Source organism: Mustelus asterias, chromosome 5 (assembly GCF_964213995.1).
Source record: "Mustelus asterias chromosome 5, sMusAst1.hap1.1, whole genome shotgun sequence".
In the NCBI taxonomy this organism is placed as follows: domain Eukaryota; kingdom Metazoa; phylum Chordata; class Chondrichthyes; order Carcharhiniformes; family Triakidae; genus Mustelus; species Mustelus asterias.
Window position 1 is genome coordinate 98,825,581 of NC_135805.1, and position 11,733 is coordinate 98,837,313.

The 11,733-nt window shown below is 39.9% G+C and overlaps 1 protein-coding gene across 1 annotated transcript; it reads right to left on the bottom strand.

Annotated features, from left to right (window-relative positions):
* Nucleotides 1-1,781: 1,781 nt before the first annotated feature.
* On the bottom strand, nt 1,782-11,715 carry LOC144494007 (adhesion G protein-coupled receptor F5-like). Its single transcript, XM_078213581.1, has 5 exons — nt 10,663-11,715; nt 6,204-6,245; nt 6,065-6,121; nt 4,564-4,631; nt 1,782-2,684 (listed from the first exon to the last, which is right to left on the bottom strand). Exons 1-4 carry the CDS (start codon nt 11,713-11,715, stop codon nt 4,596-4,598), a joined length of 1,188 nt encoding a protein of 395 aa, XP_078069707.1. The 3' UTR covers nt 1,782-2,684; nt 4,564-4,595.
* Nucleotides 11,716-11,733: the final 18 nt, after the last annotated feature.

Sequence of the window (11,733 nt, forward strand, 5' to 3'; positions counted from 1 at the left end):
TTTTATTTTCTGAGCGAAATTAAAATTCCTGTATAAAAATGTGTCCTGGCATTCTTCCCATCGGCAGTTAGGGTTGGGGCTAGACTCTGTGCACATCTCTTCTAACGCACGGCATCTCCACATCACATCTCTTCTAACATCAAGTTTGTCATTGACAGGCCTGTGGGATTTTTCTTTCTCCTGCTCCCCTGTTATATCCATGTGGGCGGCACAGTGGTCAGCACTGCTGCCTCACAGTGCCCGGGATCCAGATTCCATTCCCGGCTTGGGTCACTGTCTGTGTGGAGTTTGCACATTCTCCCCGTGTCTGCGTGGATTTCCTCCTGGTGCTCCGGTTTCCTCCCACAGTCCAAAAGATGTGCTGGTTAGGTGCATTGGCCATGCTAAATTCTCCTCGGTGTACCCGAACAGGCGCAGGAATGTTATAACTAGGGGATTTTCACAGTAACTTCATTGCAGTGTTAATGTAAGCCTACTTGTGACAATAATAAGTAACCTTTAAAAAAAGCTTTACTTTCTTTGGGTCTGACCGATTTTTGGAAGGCTTCCAAAATCTCTCTTTGTTTGAGAGTTCAGGAACTGATGAGCGTTAAATGTTTTCACAACTTCAAATGCTATAATTAGATGCTGTAATATAAGTTATAAGTGCAATGGTTGATCATGGACTCTGCCCTGAACAGATAAATTGGCCATTACATTGATCAGCATTGTAAAAGTGTGTGCTTTTCCCATTTGGAAAAATGCTGTTATGTTTTCAAAACACAAGAAAACATGACTTGGGAGTTCTAGTGTAAAAATCTGAGGTGATTTAAATGCCCAAACTACTTTAAATTTGAACAGAAAAATGATTAGCAGCTGGTCACCTGCTCCTGGACTTATTTGATCGACATGCCATCTTGTAGCTTATAAAAACAACCTTGTTATCTGTTTTTCCAGTTTCAAGAGGTTCCAGTGCCTGCAGTTGCAAGGGTTTTGACATCTGAGCCCATTATGAATGCTTGGCTGAGTATCAGATGCTTCAGAAACACTTATCTTAGTGAGGGGTGAGAGTAAGAGGATTAAGAGAAATGTGGAAATCCTGGCCTATGTCCCAGAGATGTAAGGCCAGTCTTCTAACTAGCCACCTCAGCACATGTACTTCTCTGGCACTACTTCAAGCCTGCCTAGGGAGAGTGTAAACCTGAACCCTAGTCACCCATATCTTTCAGAGACAATGGGGTGAATTTTCCCATTCCACCCACATTGGGGATCATGTATTATTGACATGGCAGGAAGTTGGCTACTGAGCATTGTGCATAGTGGATACTGGATGAGTGACTACGGAAGATACATGGAGATATGGAGAGACATAGGGGTATGAGAGAATATGGGGGTGGGTGGGAGGAATGAGGTGGATGACAAATGAGGGATAGGGTGCATTAAAGTGATGTGGAAATGTGGGCTGATGCCCCAGCAAACAGAGATGGGCCTCCTATCCAGCCTGCTTCAGGAGCCACAGTCTTCTGACCCAGCCTCAGGAGTCAGGAAACCTGAACCCTGTCCATCCATGTCTCCTGGAGATAAAGATATGAGGAATATGGGAAGAGGTAACAGATTCGGCTTTCCAAAGTTGATAAACAGCTTGACTTGCATTTCCTGAGCCCAACATAAAAATCCAAGCCCCAGTCTCAACATTGGATCAAGCAAAGGCACTGAGCAAAGGTCTCTGTCCCCTTCTTTGGAATGCTTCGTAAGATGTGAGCCAATTTCTACAACATAATGAAATCCAGCTGTACTCTTTTGCCTTCCATTTATATTCCTGTTTTAATTAAAATTGATCCAGCTTTCAGTCAAAATATTAACATTACAACCACCACCAACAGAATACAATAATCACATATATTAGAATACAATTATATGGAATATATGTTAATCTGCGTAATATAATGCAGAGTACAGTCTCTTAAGCAAAATGACACAATGTTTCAACATCAGTACGTTTAGCCAGGTGCAATTCCTGTTTATTAACCTGGCTAAACTCATCTTATACTTGCAATAGTATACTTGCAAAAGATACAATAGTATCTTACAAAAGTCACAGTGAAAATAATTTAAACTGTTCACTTCTATCTTGCATAATTGAACATACAATATTCAACTCTAAAACCAATACTATTTCCTAAAGGTACATACTATTTCTAAGATGCATTTTCAAATAGTGCATAAAAGGAGAAATTAGAAACAAAACACTTCAAAATCTGAGTTCATGTATTCATTGTATATTCTGTGCCATTGTTACAATTGCTAATCCATAAAATCACCATAGAGAAATTGGTTTTAGTAAAATATATCCAACACAATCATTAAAATTAAAATCCAAAAAAGGTACAAGAAAAACACATCTAAAATAATCATTAATGAAAATGATCTCTGACAAAGGCTGTTGCTAATCATTAACAAGAATATTCATTTGTAGACACACAGGATTTTTAAAAGTAGAAACCCAGCAAATAGTCACCACATTGGGTGACACAAAATATTCTATTATCTTTCACAACCTCTGGTTGTCCCAGAGCACTTCACAGCCAATGAAATACTTTCGAAGTGTAGTCAGTGTCGTAATCTTGCCCTGGCTCATCTGTTTTGCTCTCTTATTGATCGGTATGTTTGTATTTGCTGTTTTGCCGCTCCCAAGATATCACAGGCTGTGTGAGTGGTGGAGGCAGGAAGGGAGAGAGATTATCTAGGCATCATGCTCCCATGAGTGAGGCAGGCTTGATGCATTTCTTACTATTCAATTCATTTACAGGATATGACAAAGGCAGCATTTATTGCTCATTCCTAATTGTCCCTGAGAAGATGGTGGTGAGTTAACTTTTGGAAACCTTGCAGTTCATGTGGATTTTTTAAAATGTGGTAATTTTGACACAACGGAGTGGCTTATTACACCACAAGAGCTAACCATCTTCCTGTGTACCTGGAATCACATGTAGGCCACAGTAGATATACAGCAAGTTTTCTTCCTTAGTTGGGTTTTTACAATAGTCTAGTTGTTTCATAGTTAACATTACCGATTCAAGCTTTTTATTTCCAGATTTATTTAATCAACTGAATTCTAATTCCCTACCTGCCATTGTGGGATTTGAACTCATTACTACACTATTAGTCCCATAACAGAACCACTCTGTTATCATTTCCATTATCATTTTGTACCCATAATATTTTTCATGTTCTAATGTATTTAACCTTTTGTGAAACCAGTTCTGTACAGTAAGGTGCTTTTATAAGTTTTTTAAAAATTATAATCGCGAGATTTAGGTTCAATTTCCAGATTTGTATTGTTTTCCAGTTTAGAATTAACCAGCAGCCTATTTTGAACCCAAATGCACATTATTAAATGAAAAACACACATTTCTGTAGACATTGACTGTATTCAGCCATGAAAAAAATATTTACTATTATGCTAGGGCTCAAAGCAAGAACACTTAATAAAATACCTGTAAAAAATAATCTGCAAACAAAATAAATGAAAAGGTCAACTTTCCTCAATGTGCCCCCATATTCAGACATTGGCTGGATAGTGATATTTCAGAAAATTCATCGTTAGATATTTGAACAATTAGGCAAGATTTTCACATGAGGGATTAAGCAACAGTATCAATGTAGCCTTTATTGGCAGACCATGGAATTGTCCAATGTACTTTGGAAACTGTGGAAGCAGTGAAGATGCATTGACAGTATCCTTGCAATCTGATGTGCTGCTTCAAGACGTCGTAAATTTGTACTTTTCACATGATTTCACTGCACTCTCCATTCCCATATTCGGAAGCTATTCAAGGTTAGTAGCACAGTGCATTGGAATTCCAGTGTGCCATGATTATAATTGATTCATACTGCCAATTATAAGATATAATGCCAATATCTCATATGTAAGTAGAATATCCTGTGGAGTAACATGATTCAGCATCAATGCTGAGTAACATTCCAGGATCCTATAAGGCCAAAACAGGGCAAAAAAAAGAATCAGGGAACAATTAAGAGTCAAGTATCACAGTGCATGGTTGGACACCTAAGTTACTCTGCAAGAGCCACAATTCTGAAGTCTGAGAATGGGTCTAAGTTTATTTGATTTCACAATCAGGTCAATGCAGTTCCAATTTTGAACTGAAAATATGGGGATAGAGCAGGAAATTCAAGTAGGTGTGAGAGTTCAGCCATGATCTTATTGAATGATGGAGCCGGCTTAGGGATTTATGGCCTACTCCTGCTCCTAGTTCTCTCAGGTCTCAAATGGGGAAGGATGGTAATAAGGGCCCAAATTTCAGTCAAGAGCCTTACCACCCATTAGCTTTGCTAAGCCAATGATGTCTGCACTGACTCGAATATATTCATGAATGGATATGTCTGTACCTCCTGTCTATAGGGCCTTCACCTGTTTGTGGCAAAAACACTTAACAGTTCACCTGAAAATCACAATGGGCAGTTCTCCAGCAGTAAGTCAACAAGTTTCTTCTTGCCCCCAATTTTTATCCAACCATTACCTGATATATAGACTCAGAATGCTTATTTTGTTATTGTACTGACCTTCTGTTGGCAAATACCCCATAATCAGGTGTTCACTGCGAATTTGAAGTGGAACTGAGCAGTAGCTTCTAAAAATAAACAAAATTGACTGTCATCAAATGAAACTATTTATTCATTCATCTTATGGTACTTTTAAATTATTTTTCTTATTTCTCAAAATATACCAGAATAATTCAAAGTGAAGTTGTGAACCTTTTTAAACAGCACCTTGTTATTCAGTTTACTCAAAATGAATCACATTCTGTCTAAGATAATATTCCTACAACTGCGACTGTACTTTAGAAGTACTTCATTGACTACAAGATGTTTAGGCATTCTGAGGTCATAAAAGGGGCCATATCAATGCAAGTCTTTCTTAATTGGAAATAACTAAACTCAGCATGTTAGGTGAAGGCATAAGGATAGGTATCAGCTGGACATTATTCAGGCCTGGACTCATAAGTGGCAAGTAGTATTTACGCTACACAAGTGACAGCCAATGACCATCTCCAATAAGATAAAGTCCAATCATCACTTGTGAAAGGTTTGCCTCTAACGTTTGAACTATGCCACCTAGTCCTAGCTTCTCCAATCAGTAGGATAAAAGCAAAATACAGTGGATGCTGGAGATCTGAAACAAAAACGGAAAGTGTTGGAAAAACTCAGTAACTTTTCTTCCAAAGAAAGGTCATATTGGAATTGGAACATTAACCTTGCTGCTCTCTGCCACCCCAGCTGAGTATTTCCAGTGCTTGCTCTTTTTATTTACATCAACCTGCAGGAGTAGCTTCTCTCTATCCATTTTACCAGTTCCCCTTAACAATGTGAGTAGTTTGATCAAATTGTCCCTTAAATTTCTAAATTCCACGGAATACAACCTTAGTTTGTGTAATCTCATCTTGTAAGATAAACCATGGGGGGAGTTTTCTGGCAGTGCATACCGACGGAATTTTCTGGTCCAAATGCAATGAATGGAGATTTGGCTGAGCGCCAAGTTCTCCATCCTCGGCTTGCAGCGGTCAGTAAGATTGCGCCCATGTTGTCCAAGTATCATTCTAGTAAACCTACACTGTAATTCCTCAATTGCTCCAAGGTCAATATATCCTTCCTGAGGTGTAGTGCCCCGATTTGCTCTCAGTATTCCAGGTATAATCTGACCATGTGTTAGATAGCAACCAAGGTCCCAAAGAAGCGATTTAGAATTACTAATGGGACCCTGACTCAAGTTGGGGGGAAGAGTTACTATGCATTTCACGTTCGTATGGCATATCAACAGCTGATAGGAAGTCAGAGAGGACAGAAAGCAAATATATCAATGAACCCCAATTATCAAACATTATGATGAAAAATTTGGTGATGCACCATTGTACTTAATCTTTCCAACAGTCATGGTTATCTGATCGAGTATGTTCTGTGAGGTGTATGGAATTTAAGAGGAGAGGTTGTCTTCTACCTCAGATATATGGTAATAAAATTAGAATGTGAAGAGCTACATTCTGACGGAAACTGAAAACAAACTTACCGACTTTTGTGAATGTTCTGACGACCATGAAAACCTCTGTATTAAGGCCTCTTGTACCTAATGGAATAATCAGAACAAAAAACATTTAAGTGATGTGAAAAGCAGATGAAGTTGGGGGAATCTAATGATTGCAACTTACCTTACTGTCAGAAACTACGCCAAAAACCAAGATGAACAATCCCTGAAAAAAAAGAGAAGTATCAATAAACCGATAAACTAACTTCTTGACTATTTAAGTATATTCAAATTGAGACTTGAGTATCGGAATAGGGATGTTTAACTCCAATTGTATAGGGCATTGGTGAAGTCACACCTGGAGTATTGTGTGCAGTTTTGGTATCCTTATCTGAGGAAAGATGTTCTTGCGATAGAGGGAGTGCAGCGAAGGCTTACCAGGCTGATTCCTGGGATGGTAGGATTGTCATATGAGGAGAGGTTAAGTCAGTTGGGATTATATTCATTGGAATGTCGAAAAATGAGAGGGGATTGCATAGAAACTTATAAAATTCTAACAGGATTACACAAGGTAGATTCAGAAAGAATGTTCCCAATGGTGGGAGAGTCCAGAACCAGGGGTTATAATTTGAGGATAAGGGGTAAATTTTTTATCTGAGGCAAGGAGAAATTTCTTCACCCAGAGAGTGGTGAATCTGTGGAATTCATTACCACAGAAAGTAGTTGAGGTTAAAATGTTTTGTGATTTCAAGAAGGAATTTCGGCTAAAGGGATCAAGGGATTTGGGGGGGCGAGGAGAGGCAGGATCTGTGTATTGAATTTGATAATCAACCATGATCATAATCAATGGTAGAGCAGGTTCAAAGTGCCAAATGGCCTACACATGCTTCTATTTTCTGTGTATGTTTCTAACTAATTGCACAGATCATGATCAATGATCAATTGTTTGTGCGTTTTACTCTGACATGACATTTTCACAAACTTTTCCATTTTGGGATGATAAATTTGGTTCCTCTTTTATCCTGTTATATTTTCCCCCACTCCCATTGTTTACAACTTCCCTTGATTATAGCTTTTTTACTTGTCCATGTACTGTATGTCATATTATAACTTATTAGCTGAAAAGTGTTCCCAATCTACATACTTTTCCAATCTGATACGGGAGGTACTTTACTTACCATTGGAAGACTATTATCAGGGGTTGCCAGAGCATCAGTCAGACACCATAATAAAATTCTAGTTGGTGCTTTACTTCTCTCTACCTCTCTCTCCTCCTTAGAGCCATTGATTAAAATTCAATTTCTATGGCCAGGCTTAATATCTCATGTATCTAATATCTCACTATATATCTTGGCATAAAATTTGGTTTATGTGCCTTGAAGCATTTTGGAATGCTTTGCTATGTTAAAAATGTGTCATTGCCAATTTCACAAAAAAACACCCTCCCTGATCTGTTACAGTATCTGAAGATCAGATTCCAGCTCAATTATTCTGAGCCAAAGTTCCTCAAGCCGCAAACACTTACTTCAGATGTGCTTGCCCTGAATCCAATGGGGGATTCATATGCTTCCACATGTTGCATCCTCGACACATCACCTGTCCTGCCATACCTACGAGCTTTAATTAATGACTTAATTATTTTATTCAATTATTTATTTTCTTTTAGATACTTATTAATCTCACAAATTCCAGTAACATAGAGTCACAAAGGTTTACAGCATGGAAACAGGCCCTTCGGCCCAACTTGTCCATGCCACTTCTTTTTTAAACCCCTAAGCTAGTCCCAATTGCCCGCATTTGGCCCATATCCCTCGATACCCATCTTACCCATGTAACTGTCTTAACGCTTTTTAAAAGACAAAGTTGTACCTGCCTCTACTACTACCTCTGGCAGCTTGTTCCAGACACTCACCACCCTCTGTGTGAAAAAATTGCTCCTCTGGACACTTTTTGAATCTCTCCCCTCTCATCTTAAATCTATGCCCTTTAGTTTTAGACACCCCTACCTTTGGGAAAAGATATTGACTATCTAGCTGATCTATGCCCCTCATTATTTTATAGACCTCTATAAGATCACCCCTAAGCCTACGCTCCAAGAAAAAAGTCCCTGTCTATCTAGCCTCTCCTTACAACTCAAACCATCAAGTCCTGGTAGCATCCTAGTAAATCTTTTCTGCACTCTTTCTAGTTTAATAATATCCTTTCTATAATAGGGTGACCAGAACTGTCCACAGTATTCCACGTGTAGTCTTGTACGACTTCAACAAGATGTCCCAACTCCTGTGTTCAATGTTATTAAATATTAAACCTTTGGAAAATAGACCTTGACCACTTACTGGATATTAACCAACAGTTCACTTCCTCCCCTATAGTAGGGCAGAAACCAATTCCTAGAGAGTGAAAATTCAGCATAGTCTTGGGCAATACTGAATTTTCCACTTCAAGTATATTGATTGCAAGAATGCCATGGAAAAAGAAAACTGGGGCAGATTCTTGTGCTCTTACTGGTGGCAAGTTTGGAGGCAGGAAATGCATGTACTTAGCTGAGATGATGGCATTATCAGAACCTTCCCAGCTTACTGGCTCCCCTTACAGTAAGTGCCATCACTGATATTAACCCAGCTGCAGGCAGACCTGTCACCATGCAGTGTGCACAACAGGAGAACCTGTGTGGGCTTCTTGTCAACGCCAGAGGTGTCCTTCAATCAAAGGCACTCAGTGCCTGATCAAAAGACTTGACATCGGGAAGGGAGGGCATGCTGAGATTCCCCCCCACCACTGATGTCCTTGCTGCTGACCCCCTACAGCCCTCTCGCCATGACCTTCACCTCCAAAAATCGTCCTCACTCCCTGTAGCATGGGTTCCTCCACAATCTTTGGAGTCCAATAGATGTTGTTTCTGCAGCAGACACAGCCTCTCCTGAGGCACTGTTAAGCACAAGAGATTGGCCAGCAGCTCTTGATAGGCAATACTTCCCTGGGGTCTTGATTCCAGGGGACGACCTGTCCCTGATCTTGCGCTTGCCTGATTAGCTTGTGATTTTGGGCCTTCCAGAAAAGAGGCAGTGCAGGTATCACTGGCTCTGCAGTTGGCAGGCAGGACTCCTGACGCCTCAAAAAGATTCTGTCCTTATTCTCATCCTATAGCTGGGAGGCACTAATCCTGTGTGCTGTTTTTATAGCTTGAGGGACAGCATGTATGCAATTCAAAATCTATTTATCTTGTTATTGAGCTTTTTCACCATTTGCTCCTAGGTTCGCATCATCATCATGTTGACCTGTTCTTCTACTTTTTAATCAGAGTTTGAGCTGCCACCTTTACTGGAGCATCAATGTCGCACCCACTCTCCCCCCCCCCACCCCCCCCAAAGTCCCCCACAAGAATAAAAGAACAATCATAAGGCTTCCATTACTGAATAGTAGATATTTGCTCTTGCCCTTTCCAGCCATGGCCCAACAGAGCACCGATCTGTGCAAAACACATCCTATGTTCAGTGTTGGTACTTCCTTGTGTCGTGGGCATGTGCAAGCTTAACTATGTAAATACTGCAAAACTGGGACTCTAATAATGGGTCTTTGCTTACTTCTTTGTAGAGCTAAGTGTGCAGAGGACACTGAAAGTCTGCAGAGGGATATAGATAGTTTTAATGTGTGGGCAAGGGTCTGGCAGATGGAGTACAATGTTGGTAAATGTCAGGTCATCCATTTTGTCAGGGATAACAGCAAAATGGACTATTATTTAAATGGCAAAATGTTGCAGCATGTTGCTGTGCAGCGGGACCTGGGTGTCCTTGTACAGGAATCTCAAGGAGTTGGTTTGCAGGTAATTAAGAAGTCAAATGGAATTTTGTCCTTCATTGCTAGAGGGATGGAGTTTAAAAACAGCGAGGTTATGTTGCAGCTGTCTAAGGTGCTGGTGAGGCCACACCTGGAGTACTGTGTACAGTTTTGGTCTCCTTACTTGAGAAAGGATATACTGGTACTGGAGGGGGTGCAGAGGTGATTCACCCGGTTGATTCTGGAGTTGAGAGGGTTGGCTTATGAGAAGAGACTGAGTAGACTGGGACTATACTCATTGGAATTCAGAAGAATAAATGGAGATCTTATAGAAACATATGAAATTATGAAGGGAATAGATAAGATAGAAGCAGAGAGATTGTTTCTATTGGAGGGTGAAACTAGAACTAGGGGGCACAGCCTCAAAATAAGGGGGAGCAGATTTAAGACTGAGTTGAGGAGGAACTTCTTCACACAAAGGGTTGTGAATCTATGGAATTCCTTGCCCAGTGAAGCAGGTGAAGTTGCCTCATTGAATGTTTTTAAGACTAAGATACATAGATTTTTGAACTGTAAAGGAATTAAGGGTTATGATGAGCAGACGGGTAAGTGGAACTGAATCCATGAAAAGATCAGCCATGATCTTATTGAATGGCAGAACAGGTTTGAGGGGCCAGATTGCCTACTCCTGCGCCTAGTTCTTAAGCTCTTACACTGCTGTTGACCTGCTCTTGTTGAAGTATTGCCCCAGCCTCATTACATATTATACCGTTACAACATGTTTAGTAAATGATATTTTTACATGTGTAACATCCATAAAACCAACTAGCAAAATAAAAAAATTACAGGCATTATATAGTACATACCTGGAGTCCATTGAGAATATCAAATACATAACGCATGACAATAGAGGTATCTGCCTTCAGAAATGCATACCCAAGTGCCCAACAGAGTCCTAGGATTGAGGTTAGGATAGCAGTGCCTCTCGCAATTTGTTTGACCGTATTTTTGATATTTGCATGACTGTTCTGTTTCTCCCCGATGGTTGGTCGCAGCATCTTAAATATGGCCACAATTGTAATGAAGATGTTGATTGTGACAATGGCCAGTTGCGGAACATTGAAAGAAAGTAAAATGTAGAGCTCCTCTGTGTTCATCCAGCATTTATCTTGTTTTAGGTAATGTTTTCTGAAGTAGCCAATTGTGAAAATACTGGCAGAAATTATCAATGGACACAGGTAGCCCAGGGTCAGTGAGATAATCACCATAGCTGCTTTACTGAGGTTTTTGAAAAGAAAAATCAAATGATAAAGGAGCAGCAGGCCTAGAATGAACATCCAGAAAAACAAGGCGAGATACAAAAAATGAATGAAGAAAACAATCACCATGCAGAATTTTGTATCTGGCTTCAGATATTGAGCTACAGTGAAGGATATATTAGCAGTCAGTAGAAATAGAATAATATTCAGCATTATTACATGACGGGCTAGTGAGGTCCTATTTTTGGTCACATGTTTCCATACAATTGCTTCTAGAATAAGGCTGATTACCAAACACCCTACAGATATCCCAATTGTAATCTTAGTTATTAAGGTCAACTCATGGCTTTTTGTAGCAAAGCGAGACATCAGTAAAGAAAAGGATGTCAGGTGGGTGCACTTGCAGATAATATTACGCCCATTTATTTCAAATCGGCATCCCATAGAATCCCAATCTCCGGTACCGTTAAGATTATAGTTCCAAAAAACACACTGAGAACTAGTAGGATCAAGTGTGGTGTTCAGTGGCAAGAAATTAATCTGAATAGGAATTGAACTGCTTTCTGCAGATGTTGTCACAATAAGGCCATTCACTCTGGAGTCTTCTGTGTTGCTTGATTGGTCAAGGATGTCAATTAATGTTGCAGATGCAATGCTCATAATGAGGGAGTTATCTGG

Bases quoted from the DNA above. Each gene is read 5' to 3' on its own strand.
- LOC144494007 (XM_078213581.1), bottom strand. From the start codon at position 11,715: ATGAGCATTGCATCTGCAACATTAATTGACATCCTTGACCAATCAAGC. The intron at 6,246-10,662 runs GTATGTACTATA...CTTTTTTTTCAG, and splicing joins ATATTCTCAATGGACTCCAG to GGATTGTTCATCTTGGTTTT. The intron at 4,632-6,064 runs GTAAGTTTGTTT...GTTTATTTTTAG, and splicing joins CAGAACATTCACAAAAGTCG to AAGCTACTGCTCAGTTCCAC.